General features: G+C 40.5%; 1 protein-coding gene across 1 annotated transcript in view; it reads right to left on the bottom strand.

Moving 5' to 3' along the window:
- GALNT12 (polypeptide N-acetylgalactosaminyltransferase 12) overlaps positions 1-21,336 on the bottom strand; it is a 47,497-nt gene extending 26,161 nt beyond the window's left edge. The window contains exons 1-5 of the mRNA XM_059473431.1: positions 20,957-21,336; positions 6,966-7,135; positions 6,058-6,247; positions 2,504-2,689; positions 153-270 (exon numbers count right to left, since the gene is read on the bottom strand). Of these exons, the coding sequence (XP_059329414.1) occupies positions 153-270; positions 2,504-2,689; positions 6,058-6,247; positions 6,966-7,135; positions 20,957-21,336 (1,044 nt within the window). The remainder of the gene's footprint in view (positions 1-152; positions 271-2,503; positions 2,690-6,057; positions 6,248-6,965; positions 7,136-20,956) is intronic.
- Between the last annotated feature and the right edge of the window lie 2,267 nt (positions 21,337-23,603).

Below are 23,603 nucleotides of genomic sequence, written 5' to 3'. Positions count from 1 at the left end.
AAAAGTACAGTAATCCTGAAGTGCAAGAACAAGATACTCCCTAAATGCTCCCTTCTTAGCACTTAGCTACCTCATTAAGTAAAAGGGCATGAAGAAAGAAACAGGAACTTGTTGTATTCTGAGGAAAAGAAACTTTCAATTAAGCCACCTACCCTAAATGAGAATTCAAGGTTTTCTCCTCCCCAGACTTCCATTCCTGTGTCATAGGAACCAAGATAATCAAAGTACTTCTTGCTCACAGAAAATAATCCACCTGCCATGGTTGGAGACCTATGAAAGAGAATAGAAACTCTGAACTGAATAAAAAAATATTAAACCAATGTAACAGATAAGAAAATACAATATATTTTTATTTTCTCAGTCTTTTGTGGATACAAAGTAACAGTCAGAAATTTATCAATTATTATGAGGCCATTTGAATTTAATTTTGCATTAAAAAAAACATACCTGAAGCAACACCAGAATGTAAAAATATTGTGTTAAAATACATTTTTCCAATTGCAGTGTCTGTGTGTAAATGAAGAGCCTCTTCACATAACAGAACATTACTTCTTTGTGGCAGAACTGTATTAGTTGGCTCTGAAATTTCAAGTGCTGTGTCCTTATATATTTTACTTAAGCAATAATTAAATAAATACTTGTGCTTTAGTAATTAAAACCAACATTCTTGATCCCACTAATATAAATTAAAAAAACTCTCACATTTTAATTATTAAGTAAATATAGCCCCTAAAGAGATTTGTTTTCTTTCTAAGAAAGAAACCATCTGTGTGTTCTTAAATTTTTTACTAAGTTTTGGGAAAAAGAAAACAACAGGAGTCATGGCTGGGTCCTCATTGAAGATCACAAGGCCCACAGTGACAGCACACTTAAGGGATGTACTTATATTTTGGTAGAGTGTGCACATGTACATAAATTTGTATTTGTTCAATGTTGTTCCCTATTGTTTACAGTTTTAGGATGACTTTCTTTAAAGTGCCAAGTATATAATGGTGATTAGAACTAAGTTCATCTGGCATTATGTGAATTTTCCAAAATACTGTTGAGGTAAATATCAACAAAAGCGAGATGAAAGATCAATTACACTAAATCTGTCAAAACTAATTTTACCAGCTTTCTTTTTGAAGCAACACTGTCTCACACTGTCATATGTTGTTTCAAAGAATGGAATGAGATGAGACAAGACAGAAGGAAAAATAAATTCCATAACCAGTCAAGTCCTTCTGTCTCCCTCCAGATCTCTCCAAACCAGGCTGTTGGTGACACCACTCCCAGCACTGCTGCTTTCTCCAGACACTTGTCGAGCTCCCAGTCCTCAGGCTACCCTGAAACTTTATCCCCCATCATTTTCCTCTTGGCTTGTCAAACACAATTCTTCTTATCATGAAGAAAAAAAGCATCATATTTGAACTAAATGTTTTTAAAAATATTTAATCCATTTGTTTTTTGTTGGTTTTTTTTTTAAGGACAACATGGACTAATACATGCTGAGAAAGACTCAATTACTACCTCACTTTTCCCATTTAAAAAAAAAAGTTCATTCTGTTGAGTGTAAGTACATTAGTATTTGTGAAATACTGGGAATTAATATCATGATAAGTAACTTAGAAAAGACTGAGAAAAATTAGTAATTCCATATTTTTTGTGGTCTATAAAATAACAGATAAAAGTACTAACAAAATTACGGTATTAAAATTGCCAAACAGGTTAACTGACTTCAATAAACTGCTGAAATACAGAAACTTCCATAGCAGATGGGGCTAGGTTTAACATGGCAGATCCTCAGCTATCAGGATCTTGTCTACCATTCCCATTATCCAGATGTCTTGCTTGTTCTATTCTCTTACCTCTCCTAAATATACAATGTTGAGTGACAAACAGTACCAATTGATGGCATCTTGTTTTAAAATAAAACAAAATTAAAACCCATAATGAAGACATCAGCCTGAGCTCTGTGAGGCAGTCCTTCACAGAAACCATAGTGGAGAGAGCTGTATTGTTTCACCCCTGTAAAGAGCTGGCAAAATGGTTCAGCTTTGAAAATAGCACACAGTGAACTACATAGCACAGGAAAAAATCTTCAAAACTGCTTTTACCTTCTTACTGGTTGGTGATTTTTTTTCCCCTTTTCATCGTTGCCCATGATACATATCCTCTACAACACAGAGCTCTTTGCTTTGCACAGAGGGCATCCTCCAGTATTAGTTAATCAGTTACACTCTTTCCATGTGCTGGTAAGCATCTGTAAGAGTTTGTCTAGAGGAGTCAAGAACCTACTTTGCAATAGGCTTTCCACATGGAAGATGAAACAGGATTTTCAGCTTTTAGAGCACTATTTTTTCCAGGAATATGGTAAACAGGAGCTATTTTGGAAAAAATGGGGAACTAAACAAAATACATACTTTTTAGTAATATGTTCATTTCCCAAATATCTTTCAGCACCTGGCATTTTCAGGTGAAATCAAAAACACATGCACAGTTTCGAGGATGCATAAAAATTAACCTGATCACATCAGTCTTGGACTTCCTCCGTTTTTGTTCTCTTTCAGGGATACTGTGCCAAATGAAGACCAGGCGCCAATCAAATCCACCAATCTGTGGCTCACCAGCATTTCCCAAGTACTCAAATGTGTTCCAGTCAATAACATCAATAACAGGGCAGACAACAGCTGTTTCTTCTTCAGCAATCCTGGTAAGGTTTTAAAACAAAAGGGTGACTTCCATTAGAAACATCTCCAAAATTAAAAAAAAAAAAAAAAAAAAAAAAAAAAAAAATAAAAAAAACAAAACCCAAAACAAACAAACAAACAAACAAAAAAAACAAACCAAAAAAACCCAAAACTAGAACTGACAGGAACAAAGAATGCTTACAATACCAAACATGAAGTTTTGCTCCTTTTCAATTCACACTGCAATAAGAAGGAAATGATGATACAATAAATACGAGAATAACCCCCATTTTCCTACATCAGGAGGATGTATCAGGATGAACTCCACTGGCAAGCATCAGCCTTCCTGGATGGTGGAAGCAAGATATGCCAGATGGATTGAGATAACACATTCAGCATCTGGCTTGGCTGCCATAGCCAGCACCACTTCATCAAGAAAAAAAGTGTTCATTTTCTTTTGTACAGGTAGCTGTTTAAGAGAGCAGTTTGATTGCATACTTTCACAGTGATGAATAATAAACCAACCAGACTCTTGGCCCTTGAAGTCATGGCTGTTCTTGTAACTGTGATCATCTGCAAATGTTGCAGTGAGTACTGTAACAGTAACTCAAAAAGAAGCCCTGAGCTTAGAAAAAACCAAACCTGCAACATGGGAATTAGACCTCCAACAATGAAACACAACTGAAGGAGGCCTCAAGAAACCCTGGCAACATAGGAGATGAAAAGGAGAAACAAGACAGCACTGCAGAATGACATTCCTAATACAAGGGTGATCTAAAGATAGTCCAGATCTTTATCATACTACGAATACATCAGAGCTGATGACATTTCTTGCAGGTTTACTTCTACAAGGAGATAAATCCCTTCCTCCCATTTCTCAATATCATGCAGGGTTTTCAGGATTCCTTTCCAAAAGGAGTCATCTTTATAGGAAGCAGTGGGATTATTAGCCTTCTCCTCACCTTCTAAATGGCCCCCCTCAGTACTAGGAGCAACATCAAGCACACAAACTCAAGCCAAGGTCTTTCTCCTAAATCTCTGTTTAGCATCTTCCCTGGTCTAGTTAGACACCCCCTGATAGTTCAGTGAAATGCAGTCACTTGTTTCACTTAGAGATGCAGATATGCACTTTAGTCCTGCATCTTGTATTTACATGTTTCAGAGGTGAAGGAAAACTGAACACATTATATTGTCAAACAAGTAAGAGATGCACTACATCTGTAATCCAAAGGAAGCTCATTCCTCATGGGATTGTTAGGCTAAAAATCTGTACACTGACCAATGGCTCATTGTAGCTTGTGATGGTTAAATGCAGCAGAGAACAGCAGCAATTCCAAAGTAGTATTGTCTGAGCTGAGAAAGACTGCCCAAAGTGTGAAATGGCCTCTTGTGGCTGGAGGGAATATGTGAAACAGCTGTTTTCTTCTTTATGATCTCCCATTGAGACCTTGTTTGGTAGAGCACACGAAAGGGCTTATACAAATGTTGTTATCTCCTATCTCACTTGCATAAAACTTAGTACAAATCCTCATTGCACAAAGCAATGAAAATGATATCCACACATAGAGGAAAAGGAAAAAAACCCAATAAAAAGTAAAAATATTTTCCTCCTCCTGTAACAAGTAGGAAAACAAGTAAATGTAGGTAGCTGGCATATGATTTCAATTATGAAAGGAGTGAAGTAAGTGAAAAGTCATCACTTTTTCTGTAAGTTAAAAATTAGCTAGATGGTACAATGCACAGGCAGCTTACAAATACAGTTATGTTTGCACTGCAAAATGCTAGCACCGTGGTATTGCTGCCATACATTTGAGTCCGATATGCCGCAGAAAAACCCCTTAGAGATGCATGTCTGCATCTGCAGCAAGAACGGCAGGAATTCCAAGAGAGGGCTAACTTGTTACAGGTGGTGACAATTGCATTTGAAAAAATCCCAATCCTTCCTCAAGATTGCCATCTAGTGGTGCGCTAAAGAAGTGAAGAAATCACAGATTTTCCCCCATCAAACACTTTTTTTAGTTAAACTTGTGCCCGTGATTTGAGGTTTTATCCCTTTTCCTGTCTTCACGCTATCATATCTACCCCCCAGTTATCTGGAATACACTCAGTGTGAAATTTAGGAACAAGGTAAGTATGACAATTTTAAGAAAAGAAAAACCTGAAGTTGTATTCTAGATACAATTTCAAAGGGACATGGGGAATTTGGGAACACAAGACCCACTAGGAATCACGAAGACTTGCACACATCAAGACACTTGGTGCTTTTGGAAGTCTCTCTCCAGTTTGTATTTGGGCTGTTTTTTCTGTCCTCTACAGTATCTGGTGGGAATCCTAATAGGATCCAAGACAAAACACTGGCCTTGAGGAAATTTTTTTTTTCTTTTAATTATGTTTTAAAGAAAGCTGGTTTTCTACACACAATAATCAGGAGGTCTGATTCAGGTCCTTTATCTATCAGTACTTATTAATGGCATCCAAGGGGGTAAAGCCATGAACTGTGAGCAAAAGGGGCAAAACTAACAGATTGTAATGTGATTCAGGAGCAGCAGGTGCTGTGGTGAGGTGCCAGTGGCTGAACCCATAGCAGGAAAAGTCAATGTATGGCTGCTGGTACACATGGGTGAGGCTTCAAGAATATAATAAATATTCTCAGCTGAAACAGAAGGCTAGTGTTCTGGTTTCTAGGGGTTTTCTGTTAGAGTTTTGGGAAGGTTCCTTGGTTTTTTTGGTGTTTGTTTGTTTGCTTTCAATTAACCAAAGTTTTCTGAACAGTCTGACAGATCTGCAGAATTAACAAGAGACCACACAGGCACAAAGTACAGTGTCCCAGGACAGATGGTTTCCAAGTAAGCGTCAGTGTTGACATAACATTTACTCCTCCCTATCCTACACTATGATGCTTTATGTCAGAACCAGTCTGGAAAGGTGGATTTGCTCAGGACTAAGAAGATGGAGTTTATTGACTTGCATTATGCAAACATTGCCTTGCAGGGCACACATTTTTCCAGACCTGCTCACCCAGGCTGACAGAAATAGCCTCCTTGACCAATATAGTTCCAAAGCTGGAGGTGAGGACTCATCGTCTTGAAAACCAAAACTTTCCATTGCCTGAAGAGGCAGCTTGGTCCTCAGGGAAAAAAAATAAAACAAACAAAAACAAACAAGCAAAAAAAATCAAAACCCACCATGCCACGATCTCTCAAACTTCCATTTGCATTTGCTCCCCTACAGCCAGGAGACAAACACCAAACACTGGCAGTGCCTCAGGGACCAGACTGCAGCAACCTTTGGTGAACCATGAGTCATTTTTCCACTGCAGAAGTGGGCCAAACTGTCTCGCCCCTTCTTCTCAAAGGGGAGAGAAAACTTGCCCAGAGCACAAGCTCACCTTGCCAGCAGTGGCTCCAGCCAGCCCTCATGGCATTCACAGTGGCAGTCCAGGAACGTCAGGATGTCTCCTTTGGCCACAGACGCCCCCAGCAGCCGGGCTCGGACCAGCCCCTCCCTCTTATTTGCGCGGATAAGACGCACCTTGCGTAGGCCAGCCACGTAGTTTTCCAAAGTCTCCTTTAAATGTTCTGCAACAAGCCAAAAGAAGAGGGAATAATACACTCTGAAATTATTTGTTTATGTCTTTCTATAGGAAGCTCTCTCCTCACTAGCATAACACTTATAGTAGGGCTCTAAAGATTGTGGTACTTTGAACTCAGATTTGGCTATACATGTTTAGAAAGGACATGAAAAAAGCACAAAACCTGGATTTGGACAGAAATCACAGTTACTTTGAAGAAATTGAACGCTTCACATTTACCTCTGTAATACATCCCCAGATTGATAAGAGCTTCTCAAATGTTACTTAAGACTTTCTGCATAAAAGTTTTATTCTTAACACAATTCATGTGTGGTGGAAAATGCCAGCATTGCCTTTATGTCCCGTTGTTCAAACAAGACCAAAGAACTAGGTCACTGTCATTATATGAGACACCAGGGGAGCGTTGGTGCAATTGAAACTTGCTCAATTCAGGAAACCCAAAGTGCTCTGTTCAGACTGTAGTCTATCTATACACACAAGCACTCATGTTACAGCACAGCAAACGTGCTTCCCCATTCCAAACTAAATTTGGTACATAAGCCAAATTTTTCACTGGTACACTACAAGAAAAACTTTTTCAGTGAGAGGCCTTTGTTGTACAGTTTTCTGTTATGTGACCTGAACAGCATCACTCTTTCTCCTATGAACTGGCTGACCAAAAAAGCCCATCAACAATCAATATTATTTAGACTTATTCTTCCTACCTTTGTCACTGTAATCATCTACAAGGATAATTTCTTCCAAAAGTATATCCGGAGATGTCTCAAGAACACTGTGAACAGTTCGCAGAAGCGTTGACCAAGCCTCGTTATAAAAAGCTATCACAACAGAGGTTTTTGGCAGGTTATAATAATCATATTTCTCCTCTCTGCATCTGTAAAGGTGGGGGGCAACATTTAGTAGAAGTGCAAAAGCATTTAATAATTTTCAGGAAACAATTCTCAAATCCATTTGCATGCTAGTTACTACCTGCAAGCAAGAACACAGAATGGATCTTAAAAGAAATGCATGTGTGTGGAAAATTGTATGAGAAGACATTAGGAAGTTGCTCTTACAGAGGTTCCATTTCCACAGAAGCATTATGAATAAAATTCTGCAAACTATCAAAATGTCTAAAAAGAAAAATAATAGGAAGTATTCTGGGCTGGTGTAGCTGCAGTAGCTGTTTTTGCACAATTTCAAATAGAAGAACAAGTAATGAACAAAATGTGCCTCAGATTAAAGGAAAAAAAAAAAGAAATGTAAAACCTAAGTGCAGTAAAAACAGTAACATAAACTAGCGATAACTGTTGCTTTGGAAAATAGAACAAGTGCTAGACAGTAAAAATACGACTGTGAAGGAACAGCAACATATAAAGAGGAAAAAAAACCCCAAACCAAACAACCAGCAACAAAACTGAAATGTATGTACACTGAAGCAGAATTTGGAGAGACCCCACAACTGGCAAAATCTAATAGTGAAATCCACGGAAGCGTAAAACAGATATAGAAATGCACGGTTTTGGCTCTATGGAGAGCCAGAAAGTTTGCAAACCTTTGGATTAAGCTCCAGAATGTATTTGCTATAAATATATATATGAACTTCCCTAAATGAACATAAGGATGCCAAGAAAGTTATAGCTGAGCCAAATGTATAAATTCTTAAAAGAATCCCCTGGTTTAGAAGAATTTTAAAATAACGATGGCATCTTCTACAATTTCTCCTCTTTGCTCAGAGCATTCCATATTGGCAGCTTTTATTGCCTGCAGTCAACAAGGCTTGTAAGGGGCAGAAGGACAGACTTCTGTAGACTGCTAAATCACAACAGATACCAAGGCAGGTAGCAGAACAGCAGCGAGTCCTCCAGAACATGTGCTATGGGGAGCTGAAAAGGGAAATTAAAACTGATCAGTAGAAAATGCAACAGGAAAATACTTTAGGTCAATTTAGAGGCACAAAAATTCCCCAAAACACTAAGAAAATTATATTAGATGCAAACTGCTTACCTATAGCACATTGAGAATATTTTAACAAACTATTTATGTCTGCTGTGTCTGCAATTAAAAAAGGCTTATAGGTTTCTTTGGAGATTAGGCAGTATCTATTAAGATCAGTTGTACAGAAAGAAAAAAAATCTGAATCTGATTATGCCTAATATTAAAACTCTTATGAAGGAAACAATAAGTCAGTAGAGTAGTTCTGTAATAAATATATGAAAATGAGGAAGCAACAGGACAAATGACACTCAGGCAAAGGAGGCACCCAAAGGCTGCTTCTCAAACATGGCAGGAACGCCCCGTGACAACACATGTGCATACAGACATACATACATAGGTACTACACATAGACACACACATTGATACAGTGAAGTTCAAGAATGCCTGTCCCTCCAGGTGTAACTTATCCTGAGGGGCTTTCACAGAGGGAACTGTCTCACATCAACACCTGGTGACAGAATTGATTTATTTAGCCAGACATTCAAGTATTGACACAGAAAAAGGAGTGACAAGTGACATTTTAATTGACTTCTTTAATTGTAATGCAGAAAAACCCACAGTATGAATCCAATTTTAGAAATACATATTTAATTTAATTTAATTTAATTATGTTGAAAAACATTTCTGCTCAGTACTGCCAGGAAAAAAGAATCCATATACATCAGTCACTTGTACCAGGTAATTTTGAGTTAATTTCTTGATGGAAATAGGATTGCTACATACCCAGTTTAGAAAGTTGAAGGAAAATATAAATAAATAAATAAATAAATAAATAAATAAATAAATAAATAAAAATACCAGGAAAGCATTCTTTGAAAAATATGTCAGGAATATTCATGGGGAAAAAATGCTGTATTCCATTTAAAGAAAGGAAACCCAAAAGGTCTAAAGAAGCTTATAAGTCTAATTATAGATTAAAGACTTCAATGGATTTGCCTGAAATTACATGCTGGAGATGGAAAACATAATTTGGCACAGAGCAAGGCAATCTCCACAGTTTGTGATTCACTGTGCATTGCTTCCTCCTTCCTTGAGCGCACCCCACACTGCAGGAAAAGGTCAGCCTACTACAAGGCATACCAGAACACACGTTTCTTAGGTTTCCAAAGTCAAGAAAGAGGCCAGCACTAAAAAATGGGTTTAATTTACCAGCTCTGTGGTGGAAGGCAGCACAGGAGTGCAGAGAAGTGACCCACCATGGTAGCAGGGCAGGCTGCTGGCCAGCACGGCCAGCCTAACCTGAGCAGTACCCTGATGCCCTTACTAAAAAAACAAAACCAAAACAAAACAAATTAAAACAAAACCAAAACAACCCACCCATATTATTGAACTTCTGTGCAGATTTGCATGTTTATCTCAGATATTATTTCCAACACATACTTCTTGCTAAATTGCTAGAAGATCTCAACTGTTAGCAGTCTCAAACAGTGTTGCTAAAGTGAAGCACACTTTTCCTTATCTTTCTGTAATGAAAGAGTTTCTCTAAGCCTTAAAAATTAATCCCATTCGGGAGATTACAAACCCAAAGCATTTAAACCTCGGCAAAATTATAGCAGAAGAAAATCTTTAAAAAGCTAATGAATCCCTGAAATGGAAATGCTTGGCAGTGTTGCTGAATAACAATTAAGTGGTATGCATATGGACACTAAACATTACCACTTCACAAGATATAAAAATTTTAAAAAACCCACTATGAGTACAAAACCTGATTGAAAGCTTAGTGGTCATACTCATCTTTTCCATTCCTCAACTCCTGTTTACCACAGAAGTGCCTCAGCAGCCCATCTTCTGTATTCACACTTGCAAACTTCAAGATGTACTTTTATTATCCATGTGTCAGCCAAGCATCCCAGCTCCTACTTTCCAACTGAATCATTTCACTCCTACTTTTGGATTATTCAGAAAAACAAATGCATATCAATTACAGTATGCCTTTAAAATGACAGCAACTGGTGACAGCAGTCCCAAAATACGTTTCTGCACACACTGGGAACATCTATTTATGCATACTATACTGCAACCTGCTTTCAGCTTCTGAGGAGGGCACTCTTTAGTGCCACCCTCAAACCCGTAGCACTGTCCTTTCCAATAGAGAGGATCATGTTAAGACAGTATTAATTGCATCTCACATTATTCATCCTAAAAACTACCTTTGAGCTGATCATCTGGGTTCTGCAGGTCCACAAAGACAGATCCAGAAGGCAACTCGCCTCACTCTCCTTAAGCCATTGATCCAGCACAGCCCAAGAGACCTCAGCGGGTCCCTCTTGTCTATAGAGGCTTGATTATGGAACATTCCTTAACTTTTCTGTGAATAAAGTTAAATGTGGTCCCTTCCACTGGCTGTCATACATCACTTTGAAGCTAGTCATCATAACTACCAAATGGTTGGTAAAAACATAACACAGACAGAAGGAAATTAGTTGCCTGTAAGCGTGACATTTCCAAATATGGAAAATAAACACAGATGCATTTGAAATCCAACATTCCTTCACAATTCTCCTTATCTTATTCAATCACAGGAACTTTACTGTTTTGTAATAATTTTGTAATTCGTATTTTAATATAAACAATTACCTAAATTAAAAATGGCATGTTGTGCATGTTGAGTGGGTTCATTTTCTTCAGAGAAGCACACATATCTCTAGTCAACCTGATTTTGGTAACAGTTATCAGATACCAGGATCAGTCACTGAGGAAAAACCTGTTGCCAACACATCCAAGAGGCCTTTCTAGAGGCAATAAAATAAATGCATATAGCTTTAAACAGGACTCAGATTTCAATGGCAGACACTGATATATAAAGAATAAGAGCCACAACAGGTATGGCAATGCAAAGGAGTGACACCTGCTCAGTCTCTGCCCTCTGGTCACACCTGATCTCTGCAGATTCGCTAGAAAATGCACAAGCAGAAGCCTCGTGTAGGAATGTGCCCCCTGTTGATCGAGTGACAAAACTATCCTTTGTCTCCTTCAAAAGGAAAAAAGCCCAGAAGTTTATTTCCTCAATCAGCAAAAAGGGCACCTCACAGGATCTGGGGGACTTCACCTCAAACTTAAGGGTAGCAAATTGGACAGAAGCCAAAAAGTCCCACCTGAGCAATTTACTTGAAAAAGAACAAAGAAGTAATTGCTTTTGTGAGGTGTTTTACCAGGAGCAAGAACCTCTTGCACCTGGCTCAGTTTATTCTCTCTAAAGAGTTTTGTTATTTTGCCTTTTATTAAAACTTTTTTGTTTCCAACACGACCACAGAAGTCATCATGCTGGTTTTATGCCTTCTAAGGTAGCTTAGCTATCTTGGGTGTGAAATAAATCTCCAAGAGCTTATGAAACCTGGCTGAGGAGACCAATATTTCAGCCTTGTGCACAGTAGAGTGACAGACAAAACATGGCCAGGACTGCCCCAGCCATCTTCCAAGGAGCAGACGGGGACACTATGATGCTCCAGCATCATCCTTCATTTCCCTCAGGCACTTTCTGCCACACTGGGTGGGTGTTCCATGGACCCTCCTACTTGATCACTGTGGCATAAGACAGGCATAAAACAAACAAAAGCTTTGTCTTTTGGCATTTCTTAGCAATTTACACTAAGACAACATCTATATTTTAGAATTCTTAATGTGTTCATCCATAAATCTTTAAACCTGTCAATGGGAATAAACAGAAAATAATGCTGAACATAAAACCATGTTCACTATGTACTGCTCTTTCTCTACGTTTCACTACAACTTCTACTCAAACATCGAAGTCCACAAAATGCAGACTGAAGCCAAACATAAAAGTGCATCCTCACACATCCAAATTCCTGTGGGGTTTTGGTTTCGCCTTTTTTACATTGCATTTTTAAATCACAGTCTAACCAAGAGTAAACAGCTGACAAGTTTAATAAATTAACCTTGGAATCTACTACACTACACAGTCTCCTGTTAGCAAGTTTTACAATAGGTTATTTATTAGAAACCAAGGAGACATCACTCAGGAAATGCCTAAACAAAATTAAATGGGTTGTTCTCAAGAACATTTGTGTCAATTAATGTAATCACTCAATTTATTTCTTTGTAAAGAGCTGTTTCTCTAAGAGATGTGTATCTATACACAGGGAGAGAGCATGAATGTGTGCACACTGGGCGCACTGCCATGAGTTAATTAGGAATGGTTGCTGACATGGTCTTACTTGAGACTTTCACCACAACTGTGACAATGATACAGAAAGGGAAAACAGACTTTCAGTCTCCAAATTTGATCTTCTATATGCACAGTTACATATATTTTAACAACAAAAAAAAATGAAATGTTCTCTGTCTGAGTTTTCAAAGATTTGTTAAGAACACAAACTGCTCATCAATTATTTAATGCTTTCAGAAGGTATACTGTGTAAGTTTTGGTTTTCAAGTTTCAGTCTGAGTGCCCCAGGCAAGTTCAGGATTGCGCAGCTTCTCTCAAGAAATGCAAAACAGCACGTGTCACTGCTGAAGCTGATTTATTTAACTTGATTTATGTGACTACAGTAGGTGACATATACACCCCATCCCAGTGTCACCTGGAAAACACTGCCAAGGTTCTACTTCAGGCTGGCTTTACATGGTGGGCTAGGAACCAGGTTGGCTGGGTTTGTTGTGATGGACCATAGACATGCTGACCCACCACACAGCCTCCTTTCCTCTTCTTAATTTGAACAGCTAAAACACCAACTGAAACTGCTCTTTCAGTAGGAGGTGTGCTCAAAAGGGACATTTTATAGGCTGCAATAAATGAGGCTGATGGGGATGAATGGCAGCATCTCAATCTAGTTTCACCATGTTCACTCCCACTCCATAAACTGCAGAGGCAGCAATGTGGGCATTGGAATCTGCCAAGTACCTTCACCCAGGAGAAAGCATCTCTTTCTCTCACTTTCCCAAAGCCATGGCACAGGACACAGCAGCACTGGGATCTTCTATCCCATTTTCTACTTGTGCCCAAGCTGCAGCTTGAGTTCTGCACATCCATCCACAAGCACCCTGAGCCCTGCTGCATGACACAGGTGGCAGCACTGGTTTCTAAGCCACCCCACAGTTACAGTCCCTCACTCCAGGCTGAATATATAGCTGAACATCCACTCCTCATCCCTCTGTGTGGGAGAGTAATCTATGGATAAAATGCAGCACGCGAGCCAAAAGCAACACCTCCCAAAGCCTGGGATACAAAAGGGCAACATCTCCAGTGGAATTAAAGGATATAATAAACATTATTCTTATCTCCTCCAAACACTGCCCAACTTTCCATGACAAATTTATTTTGTCACATAAGACTACCTTGATCCAACTGCCAGTTCAGGGATTTTCTTCTTTTTTTTTAATTAAAAAAGGTTTATCTGGGCATGGAGAGGCTACACCTGGTTTTACACACCTACACAAGCCATGTGTTCAACTATTGCAGAAAGAGGCATTGAGAGTTTACAGAAGGTGTGTCTTGGAGTGAGTAGCAAAGCACACAGCAGCAAAGTGCTGATAACTGGAAAAATGGCCAGATTATTTGGGGCAAGGCTGGAACACAAGCAGGTGAGTTCAGGATGCTGGCCTACACTACCCCACTGCTTGTCCCAACCTAGCAGGCTGGCTAAAAGCTCGCTAAATTACATCTGCTGAAACAAACCATGTTAGAGAAACCACCCCTTTATAGGCCACAACACTGTGATATGATCAAGTCTCTGGAAACAGAAGCTGGTTTGATTGTGAAACAGTTTTCCAGGTTATTTAATGCTCTAAAGAATGATTCTCCCAATGACAAGGAGGTACAGAACAAGACTGACTGCCAAAAGCTGTCTTAAGATTTCAGATAATAATGGGCTGTACTGCCTTGTATACAAACATAGTAAGAAGCAAGAAAGAAAGACACGAAGTCTGAAACAGAAGAAAATATTTGTTAAGAAGTTGGGGGTTGGGAAGGAGGTGGCAAAGAAAGCAAAATTCTTTAAGACAGATCAAAAATACATTAAGAAATAAATGTCTAGAAATAACAAGTAAGAGAATTTACTAAGTCTGCATCCTAAAATCCACAAATTTAGGAAATCCATAGAGCCTCCTAATTCCAAATTGTTAGAGAAATACTAAAGAATTTCCTAACTGATCCAGATTCTGGATGTGCAGATGAGAAGGAAATTCTGCATGTGACAGTGAGGAAACCCACTTGATTTTTATTTTATTTTGCTGAGCTGAAACAGTGGTTGCATTTTGCTCAAATGTTTTCACTTTTCTTCCAAGATAGTGTGATACACTTAACCTTTCCACAGAGACATACTATTTCCTATACCTACATTCAAAAACTTACTTTAGTGTGAGTAATTTGATTCATGACAAGAAAAAATATTTTGCAAAGCTATAACTGAAAGAAGCTATTGTATTCATCACTACAAATAAGGTGTGGATGCACCTGATCCTTATAGACAATTGTTTAAATGAGAGCAGCTTTTGAATTATTTTTTTTTTAAATCAATTTTTGCTTACTATCAATCACTGATCTGGGAACTTTTTCAATTTAAAAATTAAATCAGCTGAAACCAAGCAATAATCTAGATGTCAAAGGAAGTTGAGGAAGTCTACCAGAAGCTGGAAAGGAAAGCGGTGAAAAATAATCATGTGAGCTCTTCTGGAAAATATTTGCTGGGGGTTGTTAAAAGCATAATGACAATGAAAAGTGACACATTTTTACAGATGACAGGAAACAAAAGTAGCAAAGTATCCTGAATATCAAAGCAATAGTGGAAGCATTGCTTCATTTTGTACTGCAAGCTTTTTTATTTTAAAAAAGAAAAGCAAAAACAAACAAAAAACCCAAAACAAACAAACAAAAAACCCCAAAAAAACCCAACTATAGTGAAGAATTATTTTTACCCCACTTACTGTCTGAGGAAAGAATGCAATGTCCTAGAGAAACATTGCTTTGAGGGTCTAAAGCCTGTTTATACATTAAAGAAATCCTGCCAACTAACACTAAAGTAATGACTAAAAGGTATTATAATTAATATTGTTACTAGTAACCAATTACGTATTTCCAAAAAAGCTCAGAAATCGAACCAAAAAATCCTAACACCAAACAAGCGACCACAGTGTTCCAAAACCACTACACCAAACACACTCTTAAGTGTTTAATGCAAAGCCTTGGCTTGCAAGAAGTCGTGTGCTGTGTCTCCTGATCAGACACAAAGCTGGGAGCACCCATGCCAAAGCCAGCTCTGGGCACAAGGTGATGGTTTAGAGGGAAGGGATGTGCCAGAAAGGTCAAGCTGCTGCAGCTCACCTCTTCAAAGGGTTCTATTTCCTATAAGCACAAAAAAAAAAAAATTATATCTATATCTATATATATATATATATATATATAGATATTCACTGCAGTTATTTCACCTTTAGGTAAGAGATGAAAGAGAAGCTCCTGGGTGAAGTCAGTCTTTCACTGTGAGCTGAGGAGGGAAACACTCAGCTGCTGCTGTGCCTTTTCCCAGAACAGGGTCAGGTTAAAACTCCTGGCAGGAGTAGCTGTGATTTTTGGAGTAGAAAAGGAACCAAAACCTAGTACCAAGGCTTATTCTTGGAACTTGCTAGCAAGATACTATCAGACAAACATCCTGGTATAATTTAGTATTTACAGCCCAGAAAACAAAACAAACCACAGAAGAGAGACTTTGGGAGAATCAAATTCAATTATGGGAACAAACAGGAAAAACAGTATTGAAAGACAAAACAATCTTAGCACAAGATTGTTTTGGTAAAGTCAAACATAATATTTCCCCAAAATAAATAAAATGACAGGCATAAGTGGTGGTGGCAGAGGAATTTGAGGATTCGTGTATATCTAGCTATCTATACAAAGACACTTAAAGATATACAGACAGACATACATAAAATCACACATATAAAAAAAATTATATAAAGAATCTCTCCAAAACACAAAAGATTACCTAGAATTAAAGAACAAACCACTAAAACTTTTTTTTAATAGCTGAAAAATACTATGCAGACCACATTCAATATTTTGGGGGCTTTTGTGGCTACTTAGGAAAGACCAGAAAGAATTAAAAATCCATTTCCTTGTGATCACAAGTAAAATGAGTCCCAAGGGCTGAATCAGGCTTCTACCATGAAAGAGAAAACATGAAATGCTGAGTCAGCAAAAAAATGCCTAGTCCTGACTTGCTCCTTTTGTACCTAGAGTCAGCTGAAAGGCAACTTGTGTGCTTTGACAGAAACTATCCCCAAAATAAGTGAGCAATGCATCCCTACTGTAATACAGAAAGAAAAAGTAGAATGCCTAAAATCCAAAACAATGCTTGAAAAAAGCCCTTAATCTAAAAGAACTCATGTAGAAAAACTGGAAATGTAATTCTTACACATTGTAATAAGCTGTAAAAGGCTAAGAGAACATATCAGTTGTCTGCCTAGCCCTACAGTCCTGTAAAACAAGCACACAAGGAGAAGCCCATGGGACACAATGCTGAGGTGTTGTTGCAGGGGGAGGAAGGCAGAGCAGCAGCAGCAGCAGCCAAACCCATGGCCCCAAGCTCATCAGACCCACTTACAGAGGGGCATCAGCCCCAACAGGCCCCTCAGTAAGTCAAAGTCTGACAGAGGACACTTGCTGGTTTTAAACCTCCTGTAATTGTAGCTCACTTTATGAGTACAAAATCAAGAAATGAAGGGTAGATGTTGGGAAGACAAGCTGAGCCATCCAGACAACCTTACAATCAGGGGACAAAAGCAGAAATAAATCACTGTGGCAGTGATGTTGCATGTAAAGAGGTGTTCAAACATCATTAAATGTCCATCCTTGGAGGCTTCAAAGTTGGACTAGACACCTCAAAGTTTCCTTCCAACCTCCATCCTTCTCTAAACCAATGGCTTATTTCACTTCTAGCCTTGTATAAACTGTATCATCATTTAGTAACTTACATTCTTATCCATAAGATTCTTCCAAGTGGATATTTTTATAGATTATTAAGAAATAATGTTTATTTGTTTATATGTATACTTTCAATAAAACTAAACAATTCCTGTGTGATGAAACACATTTTCAGTTGCTGATGTCAAGCTCAGACAGTTAAAGGAAGCAGAAATTGTCTAAAGGCAACAATTGTAGTCGTCAAGTTCTTTGGGTCTGTGGGTCGATAGAAACAGAATCAGTCATCACAAAAATCAGGTTACGGTGGTGGGGACAAGAAGGAATAACAACTTGCTGAATATTTTCACTGTCAGGAATATATTTGTAGGAGAAAGGTCTATATTGGAAACCTCTTGGATTCATAGTCAAGTATCATCAATCAATACATTATCTGAGAGAGTAATCTCAGCCAGACTATTCTTCTCTTCCTGTACAGTATTACCAGACATAGATATTAGCAAATACCTGCCACACTTCTGTTCCCATGGCAGGTCCAGGGTGTACAACATGCAGCAGCAGGAAAAGATTTTTGGCACGTGTTTCTGGCACAGCAACACCTTGTGCAATCATTTTGCATATCACATTTATCAGGTTACTGGCTCAGATACTCTCTATCTTATTAGCAAAACTCTAGTTTTCATTGGATTCAAATGTTTTCACCAATTCACACACACAGAGTGGGTTCATTCACCAGTGTGGAAGGACATTAACATCAAAAGGAGCGTTGGGGCATCCAGGTGGTGGTAATGTCGTTTCTGTTTCCCTTTTATTCTCCCATTTTTTTGGTATCTAAAATTTCCAGATTGCCTCCACACACACAAGAATATGCTGAAACAGACCAAAAGCCCATAGCCCAGAACAGAGTCTCCAAGCATAGTATCCATCAATACCTCCTGAATATTCGATTTAAATTTTTTAGTGGATGGACTATGCTTTACAGGAAATGGATTTTTGGAACAGGGAGGTGGCAGAATTTGTTTTATCCATTTTCATGCATCAACCATGTGTTGCAGGAATCCTGCAGGAGATACACTTCCAGCAGGCCACCTGTCTTTCAGGCTGAAGACCTGTAAATTAATCACTTCTTTATGAAAGCCATGCTGTAAGTTGAACTGCATTGAGTCCAGCACAGATTTCTGTGGGACTTTATCTTTGCTCTTTAAAACAAACAAAAACCAAAACTAACCAAACAAAAAAACTGGGAAAAAAAAAACACCCAAAACCCCCCCAAAACTGCTTTGCAGCTTCTACTCAGTTATTTATAAATGCAAGGAATTTCCACATTATTTCACAGTTGTTTAAGGAACTCATCAAGTAACAACACACTTCTTTATCCATATAATTATGAACTTCAAAGAACTCCTATAGATTTGTAAGACACGTCATCCTTGACAAAAGCCTTGTTGACTTTCTCAATAGATCACACCCTCCCATCTGTTACTAATTCTTTCCCTTACCACAGTTTGTAGATAACACGCCTGGAAAAGATCCAAGGATTGCCAGCACACAGTTCTCTGGTTCTCTGCTGGGACTCCACTAAAAAAATGGTGCATTTGTCACCTTCTGGTACCAAAGCTGTCTCACTGATCACATATAAAATTTAGCCTTTGCATGATTTTGGTGGACCGCTGAAGTCTAGTTGCCATCTACCATTACTACTTATTTCCCATAATTTGGAGTCTCACCCATCAACAAAATGTCCATTAAAGGTCACATATAGTCAAGCATTACGAAAAGAAAAGGAAAGAAAAGGAAAGAAAAGGAAAGGAAAGGAAAGGAAAGGAAAGGAAAGGAAAGAAAAGAAAAGAAAAGAAAAGAAAAGAAAAGAAAAGAAAAGAAAAGAAAAGAAAAGAAAAGAAAAGAAAAGAAAAGAAAAGAAAAGAAAAGAAAAGAAAAGAAAAGAAAAGAAAAGAAAAGAAAAGAGAAAAAGAAATTTTCCCTAGACTTGAGATTTCAAACTGTATAACCTCTAATCTTGGAACTAAGTGCAATGCATTTTCTATGGCTGTGGGCTGGGCTTGGTGATAAATTCTTCAATTTTTTTATTATTATGGAGTTTTTTTACTTCAATCTCTTACATGGTCTTCCTTCTTGAGAGAAGGAGTTAACACTTCATTGCAAAATTGCCTTTGGGAAAGTTTTTTACATTTGCTGTGTGAGTTGGAGAGATGCTCTGTGACATTTTTGCCATAATTTAGATTTAACTGTGCACAAAGGCATGAAGCACCTGCCAACAGTACAATACAGCCCCAGCTTCAGAAGGCAATTATCTCTGAGATTATGTCACTGATGCTTCTGTGATTCTTCTGGTTTGGATACGTTTTGTCATTTCAGCATCCATATATTCAAATCAAAAAGGGTCTGCTGTTGTAGCAAAATCTATTTAAATTATTTTCATTTCTAGAATAGTCACCCACACCCATCTATAATGTCTCCTATTCAACAACTGTGACCTTCCATTTTTTGTAACACCCTTTGTCATAGGGAAATGGCAGAAGTCCAAAACAGCTCATTGAAATGATTTAATTCTTCCCATGGAAATGAAATTTAAATGGTCCTTTTTGACCTATGGTCTACAGACTGCTGATAAGAGGGGAATAATAACTAAGTAAAACAAGCCTAGTGTCAGGCTTAACTTATGATCAAAAGGCTTTGCATTTGCACTGCAACTTTTTGAAAGCCATCCTAATATTTATGCTTTAGATTCAGCACTTACAATTAGGGTTGGTGAAACATTGGGCAGGACACAGGGTGTGAAGTGAATGCACGGGAGAGCCAGAGCCCTGCTTTTTCCACTGCTTTTTGCTATCATATCCTACAAACCGGCTGCAATGAAACAAACCAGCTGAAGCCAAGCTCAAGTGAAACAGAAGTGAGGAGTCAGTAGCAGCCGTGGCTCCATCCCAACCCCTGTGACAGCTAGCATATCCCCTTAATTGGCTGGCCCTTCCTCTCACCAGCCGGCAGCTCACTCTCAGGACAGCCCAAGAGGTGCCACCCGCAGTATTTGCGCAAGGGCACAGCAGTCAGACCTGCTGTGCCACGCTGGCTTCACACTGAGCCATTGCCCGTAAACGTGAGCCACCTCATCAAGCATTATCTAAGCCTTTGTTTGCAATTGCCTGTGCCATTATCTGCCGCTGGTGTCATAACTGTACGTGTAATTAGTAAATGCACCTTGTTCCCAGCAAGCATGCATCCCGGATAAAGCACAGTCCCACTTTAGAACACTGTTAGCCACCTTTGTGAGCACCATTTCTAGCTCACTCCTGGTAAAACTGCTGATAAAACAATCTCCTTTAAACTGTGTGTCTTAAAACATTTGAATACAATGCACAGCTGAAATCTGGGAAGCGTAACATTTGTAAAGCTGGGAGTGACTGAGAAAGTATGCTGCTGCCCATGGTGACTGATCCAGGGAACAGCAGCAGGAGAAACATGACAGAGCAGCGTAGCTTGAGGACTGAAAACACACTACCAGGGCTACAGGTGGGGAAGCAACCTGTACACACTCCACCAACACGCGACTTCGTACTGCCTTGTGTAGGTGCGGCAGCCTGGCAAAGTCATCAATCAACTTAACTCTGAGAGCGAACGCTGTGATCCAAGAGCGTTTGTGATGGGAAAGTTTCCAAAAGCCTCCACGCTCCTGAGCGAGAGGTACTTGAGAGAGACCGGACTACCCCGCGCTGCCTGCTGCCAGCAGACACTCCGGTTTGCCGGAGCGGCTCTCTGAGCCGCAGCAACAGCAGTGGCAGGCACGGCTCCCCTGCCCCGGCCCCACCTGCCCTCGGCGGTACTCACAGCGGATGCCAGCGCTCGGGCAGGCGGCGGTGCAGCGAGATGCGGTCGCTCAGGTAGATATTGATCTGGTGCCGGCGGATGCTCTCCTCCTGGCGGCGCTTCTCGGCCGGGCTCAGCTCCAGCCTCACCGCCCGGCCCAGCTCCCCCAGCGCCCCCGGGTCCAGGGCGGGCTTGGCGTACACCGGCCGCCGCAGCAGCTCCGGGTCGGGGGACGGGGGCTGCGGCGGGGCGCGGCGGGCGGCGCGGAGGGGCGGCGAGCCGTGCCGCCACACGAGGAAGCCGAGGGCGGCCAGCAGCCCCAGGGCGAGCAGCGCGCCCTCGCCCCGGCAGCCCCGGCCCCGCTTGCCCCAGCACATCCCGCGGCCGAGGCGGCCGGCCATGCCGAGCGAGCGGCGGCTGCCGTCTCACGGACACGGGCGCGCCTCCGCGAAGTTCTCAGGACCTGCCCACGCCGCGACAGCCGCCCCGCCGGCAGCGCTGCCCCGCCAGGAAGCCCGCACGGCTCCTCCGCCGCCGGCTCCTCCCTCCTCCCCGCCCCGCCGCCGGCCAGCCCGGAGGGGCGCGGCGCGGAAGAGCCGGGCTCGGCGCTGCTGCGGGCCGGGGAGCGGTACCCCAGCACAGGGAACCCGCCCCGCTTGTCCCCCGGCCGTGCTGCGCCCCTGCCGCCCGCCAGCCGCCTCCCGGGAACGATGTCCCGCAGTTTCCTGGTGCTCGGAAGGCTGCTTGGCCCCCGAGGGTTCCGGCATCCCAGGGAAGGCACACACGGAGCTCCAACCTGCTCCGCGTTCACCCTGGGTACACAACCGGTGGAACCAGTGCTGGTGCTGACCCATCCCGGGGCAAGGAGGAAGTGGAAGCCATCCCAGTTCTGCCGGATCACACAGAGCTGGGATGCGGGGAGGAGGGAAGAAAGCATGTTGCCTTTTGCTGTCACCCTTCAAGGGAAAGGTGATCTGGTTGCCTTGAAACTTCAGAGACCTTCATAAGCGCTGGTAACTGCGTGGTGGATATGCCATTTCCCCAGCAAGGGAAAGATCTGCTGGCACTGAGCTGTCAGGGCCACAGCAAGCTGCTTTGGCCTCTGGAAGTGATTGAGATAGCCCTAAGACTTGCTGTCTATGGACAGAAATTTTCAGAACTGCAGGACAACAAGGGAAGTTATTTCCCTCAAAGGGACTAGGAAGAGCTTAGGGGTCAAAGGGAACAAATAGGAAACCAGGCTTCATCCATTCTGGTGCCTGTAGAATAGCACATGCTTCAGAAGTAGAGCAGAACATGGGCTAAGAAACCATAGACATTAATGACAAGGGTTTTGGCTGAAGAAAGGAGTGTTCTTGGTTGAAAAAAGTCAACCAATGTGGCCTCATTGAGAGAAATCCAAAATACTAGTGAAAATCCCAAGTTTATTATACACATAATAGGCAGTTCATTCTATGGCTTGACAGAATCATGGAGGAAAAAAAAAACAACAGCAGCACTAGTTAGAACTTTCAGACTTGCTTCATACTCAACAACATATCCATACTGATTGTTTTACTTCAGCCCCTAACAGTATGAAGCCCCATCTGCCTAAATTTGTGATCTGGAGACCTGAGATTACACAAGAGCTCCTGATTTTGCGTTTGAAATACTTCAACATAAATGTAACATAACTGGATACAGTTTCTCTCTCATTAGCAGCTGGGAGCTGGAACTGGTTTCGAGGCGTTATTTGCTCCATGCATTTTCCATGTTCACTGCAACATCCTCTGCTGTTGGAGGCCTGTCAAGATCAGCCCAGCAGAGGAGTTTGGCCATGCCCAGAGAGAGAACTTCAGTACACAGCACTGGGTGGTGCTCACCAGCGCTACTGGGGAGTGAGTGAAACTAACACTAAGGAAGGGAAAAAATAAAAATGTCACCACTATCAGGGTCAGAGCATACAGCTATGAGCTCTTTCTGATTTTACATGATAATAAATATTGTATGTGACAACAAATGCAGACTCAACTACTGTGGGGGCCATGCTCTGGACAGAAGGGTGCTGAAAACCAGTGACTGATTCTAATTGTGGCAAGCTAGTATAAATCAAGGAATTTAGGTGGATTTGCAATGAATGTCTGTATAGACAGATTATTTCTTATGCAGCTATACAGCTAGCTATCACGAGAAATTATATAGGCATAAATCTAGTTTCAATATGCTTTGTACTAAACTACTAAATGTCAATATGTTGGACATGAGAATTTACATTGCATATAAAGGATGTTGTGTCTAGCAAACTTTGGGTCTGAAGAGTCAGGTGGCACCAATTATTGCATGCCCAGTGTTTGCTTTTCTCCTTGCTCACCATCTTTCTGAATAAAGGAAGTCCATTCCTGGAATGAATCAAAGGAGAAGAGATCCTCCTGGACTCCCAAAAGAAGTTATTGAGGAGATTTGGAAGAGCAAAATGTAGGACTAAGAGTTACCTAAGGAGAGTGAGAAAAAAAAAAAAAACCAAAACAAAAAGACCCCAAGAAAAAAAACAGAGAGTTCTGCTGCAGAGGTTCTTAAATATTATAAGAATCTGTATTTTATATAAGTATTTTAAGTATTAGAGCAATATGGAAGAAGCACAAGGACATCATCACATGACCAAAACAAGTTCCGAAACAAAAAAATGGGA

Source organism: Ammospiza nelsoni, chromosome 1, assembly GCF_027579445.1.
Source record: "Ammospiza nelsoni isolate bAmmNel1 chromosome 1, bAmmNel1.pri, whole genome shotgun sequence".
In the NCBI taxonomy this organism is placed as follows: Eukaryota; Metazoa; Chordata; class Aves; order Passeriformes; family Passerellidae; genus Ammospiza; species Ammospiza nelsoni.
The sequence above is the reverse complement of the archived record's forward strand: the minus strand, read 5'-3'. Positions and strand labels throughout refer to the sequence as shown.